The 3741-nt window shown below is 27.5% G+C and overlaps 1 protein-coding gene across 1 annotated transcript; it reads right to left on the bottom strand.

Moving 5' to 3' along the window:
- Window positions 1-222: 222 nt before the first annotated feature.
- LOC126737432 (RIB43A-like with coiled-coils protein 2) lies at window positions 223-3741 on the bottom strand. The gene is made up of 8 exons (XM_050442333.1): window positions 3492-3741; window positions 3254-3394; window positions 3020-3183; window positions 2828-2964; window positions 1127-1230; window positions 685-912; window positions 466-572; window positions 223-369 (listed from the first exon to the last, which is right to left on the bottom strand). The coding sequence occupies exons 1-8, from the start codon at window positions 3612-3614 to the stop codon at window positions 228-230; spliced, it is 1146 nt and encodes a 381-aa protein (XP_050298290.1). The 5' UTR covers window positions 3615-3741; the 3' UTR covers window positions 223-227.

The following is a 3741-nucleotide window of genomic DNA, read 5'->3' as shown; positions in this document are numbered from 1 at the left end:
ATGCTGACGTTTTGACGTCGGTTTACCAATTGGGTCCAATTGGAAGGATTACAAAACCGTTTCGGGGCTGCTTGCGGATATCAATTTGTATATATTGAATCATCAATATTCCAATATTTGATCCAACTTATTAGGGCATTTTCTATTAGGACATGGTTTTTTTTAAATACTCAAACTTTTTAGAAACAGTTAAGTAAAATATAAATAAAACAAATTTTCAAAGACAGTTATCTTGTACTTTTATTAAACTGATCAAAATATTCATCTGTGGCTCTATTCATATACACAATTTTATCGAGGAATTTTTTGCGATTACGTTGCTCTTCTGCTAAGCGAAGATTTTCTTCAGCAATTTTTTTTCTTTCTTCACTAAAAAACAAAAAAAAAATAGTTTTGTAATAACGTTATAAACTCCAGAATTGTAAAAGAAAAAGTTCTGAGAATATTAATTTTAAGTAGTCTTACCGCTTTTTTCTTTCTATTTCGAGATCCATTAAATAGACCGATTTTTGTGTGCCATTAATATACTCATCAAATTCTCGTTGATTCCTTTCTTCTTGTTGTTTCTTTTTCTATAATAAAAAACTTATATTAAAGCAAACAGAAATACATACGAGAATAAAGAATTTAACTTTCTTTAAAGAGTTGCTTTTTGAATCTCTTTAAATTGCATTTAATACCCACCCTTGCTTCCTCTGCTTGAGCCATTTGGTCCTTTCTGACCTGCAATTTTTCCTCTTCGCTCATTCCTTTATACGAATAAGCGATTTTTTTGCCGGGTCCCATGTTGCTCTGCGCTACATCTGGACTTTCTGTTAGCAACTCGCTCATCATCGTATTATATATTTCTGCTGTATTATCTTCCAATGTTTGCTGTCGCTTCGTCATTTGACTTTTACATTTTTCTTCGGCCTAAAAAGCCAGTAGCGAACTTCAATTTCGATTTCCCTCTACGAATACATAAAACTAACAAAAGGTAAGAAATCTTTATTATTACTATTATTATAATATAAAAATTAAATAAAATTTAATCAAAATAAGGACTTATGTAACTTTTCGGGAAAATGATATTTGATGGTGACTGGGCATTAATGTTTCCCAAATAATAAGGTGCCGTGAATCGTACCAGTGCCAAGTTGTATTTTGTTGTCGCTTCTTCCAATTTTCTTCTGCAGTTTTTTTCAATATTCGCTAGTTCGATGGCTCTATGATCCCTGGCAATCACAGCAGCTATACAAATAGTAAAAAAATACATAAAGTAAAAGAAAACATACTTTACAACATAAATATATATACATTATTAAATATTAAGTAAAGATTTCCTTGAAAACAATGAAAGCCACAAATAATATAAAAAAACAAGGTAGCTCTACAAAATAAGGGGCTAAAAAAAATATTAAAATACAAAAATTCCTTTTTTATTAAACAAAGAACATGGCGAAGAAAGCATGCTAATTTTATACGATATTATCCTTATCCTTTATATAAAAAAACTGTTGAAATATTTATTACTTAATAAAGTAATAGTAACAGGCTTGGTGTCTAACGACTATGACTTAAAAAAGAAGATTAAAAAATATTGTGATATATGGATCATGACCCAATTATGCTTCAGCTTTATCAATTATTATAAAATTGCTAAAAATCTGTATTTTTTTAAAATAAATTTCTTTTTAAAATATGTTAAATACTATATAATTTTACAAACTATTAAAAGATTTTTTTTATATTTTTTTTAATACCTAGTTTTAAATGTTTTAATTTTAATTTTTGGTTTTCGATGTTGTTTATCATAATAAAATGCATATGCCTGATAATAATTCCAGAGGTACTTACATACTTTTACAGATTATTCAACCTAATAGTTCACCACGTAATTCACATAAAACTTATTAAACATTTTAAAGATTCTTTTGAAATATCTTGGAACATTTTATATATAATAATCTGTATCAGAAATTTACATATATTTATACCATAGATTTGGAATATTCACCGAAATAAAATTCATCAGACATGTCATTCAATACTCGTGGAATATTTAATTTATATGTTATTATATAGGTCATATATTCCACGACTTATGTGTATTATTTATTTACATATGTGTTGTTTTTTGCTTTTTAATATAAATCTTCTGTAATATAATCATTACCACGTTTTTACCATATAAGTCACCATCAGGTATTCTTTTATATTGGCAAAATAAAATAGGAGCAAATTATAGGCTAGTCCAGCTATATCCAGTTACTAATAAATACAAATCTTACAATATACGTTTCAAAGGTTAAATTTGATAGATCCTAGATATTACTTACTTGACGCAATTATATATGTCCAAAAAGTTTTTGAATTATAGGAAATTTTCCTGTGTAAAATTAATAAATGAGAAATGCTCTTTCTTGTGTGCAATTAAGAATATTCTAAATATATCATGAAAATATTCATGATATATTTAGTAAAAATTTGCTAAGAAAGTTACCAAATAGGGGATCTAACTCAATTATTTTAATATTTGAAGTAATTTAAATCTCTATTTGAGACTTGTCAAGAATTTTATCTTCTTATTTAAATGAAAAAAAAAATCATATAAATAACAAAAATAAAGTCTGCTACATATAGGCATATAACACTTAATCAGCTAATTAATACTTTTAACAATTCGTGCATTTTCTTGGTCCTGTTTTTTTTTTCAATAGAAGAAAAATTTTGGTCTTCATAGAAACCCTTTGTGCCATTTGTCATTATGTTCTTTAATTATTAATTATTATAGAAATTAGGTACATAAAACCCGTTAATAAGTTCTTAAAACAGAAATCCAATTTACCTTTATAAGCATCTTCGGCCAATTTTCGTTCCTTTTCAGCTTGTTCTTTCTCTATAAGTTGCTGACTCAGCCATGCCTTTATTTGATCTCTTTGAACCTTAAGTCTTTCTTCACTTACAAGGTCTTCACCTTCAAATCTGCAATTAATGAAAAAAATCAATACATAAAAGTTTTTTTTTTAATTTATATTACTTTTGCGCAGAAGATGGGCCCAATCTAGGATCGTCATCGTGTAGTCTGCATGGAAGCTGTTTCTTCATGCCATTGGGGTCATTCAGATCAAATTCTCTTCTGTCTTCTGTTTTTTGAAAATTCTTTCGAAACTCGTTGATTTCTTTTTTTAACTTTTTTACCTCCTACAGTGGTTATTATTAGAATTATAAATAATAGACCTTTGTTTTTCAAAGCTAACTTAATTAAGCTTACCTCCTTTTCTTTTTGCTCTAATGCAACTGCTATTTCATCAGCTTTTTTCAATTCATTTTCAAAAATATCATCGATTCGTTTCTTCTCTGCTTCTAATCGCTTCTTTTCTTGTACTTGGGCCTCCAATGCGTCTTTATCAATCTATATATTAAAGTTTAGAAAATAAATTTTATAAGATAAACAAGACATTTTTTATTAGATATGTCACATTTGATTATAAATATTTAAACAAAATTACCCCAATTAGTCTAACCCTGGGGTTAAACAACCTTTTCTTTCTCTCTTCTTCTTGCATTCTTTTGCGTTCAATATAGGCAGCTTCACGTTTATCTTTTTCAGTCATTAATTGAAATTTCAACATTTTGGCTAATATATATCACTGCAACAACTAGAATAGATTAAATATATAAATATAGTATATTAATGAATATAAAAGAAAATATTTGTGCCTTTTGACGTTATATGACGTGGTCTGGTAATTTGTGAAA

Source organism: Anthonomus grandis, chromosome 6, assembly GCF_022605725.1.
Source record: "Anthonomus grandis grandis chromosome 6, icAntGran1.3, whole genome shotgun sequence".
NCBI classification, from domain to species: Eukaryota; Metazoa; Arthropoda; class Insecta; order Coleoptera; family Curculionidae; genus Anthonomus; species Anthonomus grandis.
This window is presented reverse-complemented; position numbering and strand designations above follow the sequence as displayed.

Coding starts and splice junctions, on each gene's coding strand:
- LOC126737432 (XM_050442333.1), bottom strand. CDS start 3,614: ATGTTGAAATTTCAATTAATGACTGAAAAAGATAAACGTGAAGCTGCC. Junction 3,184..3,253: donor TAGAGCAAAAAGAAAAGGAG/GTAAGCTTAATT, acceptor TAACCACTGTAG/GAGGTAAAAAAGTTAAAAAA. Junction 370..465: donor GAAATAGAAAGAAAAAAGCG/GTAAGACTACTT, acceptor TTTGTTTTTTAG/TGAAGAAAGAAAAAAAATTG.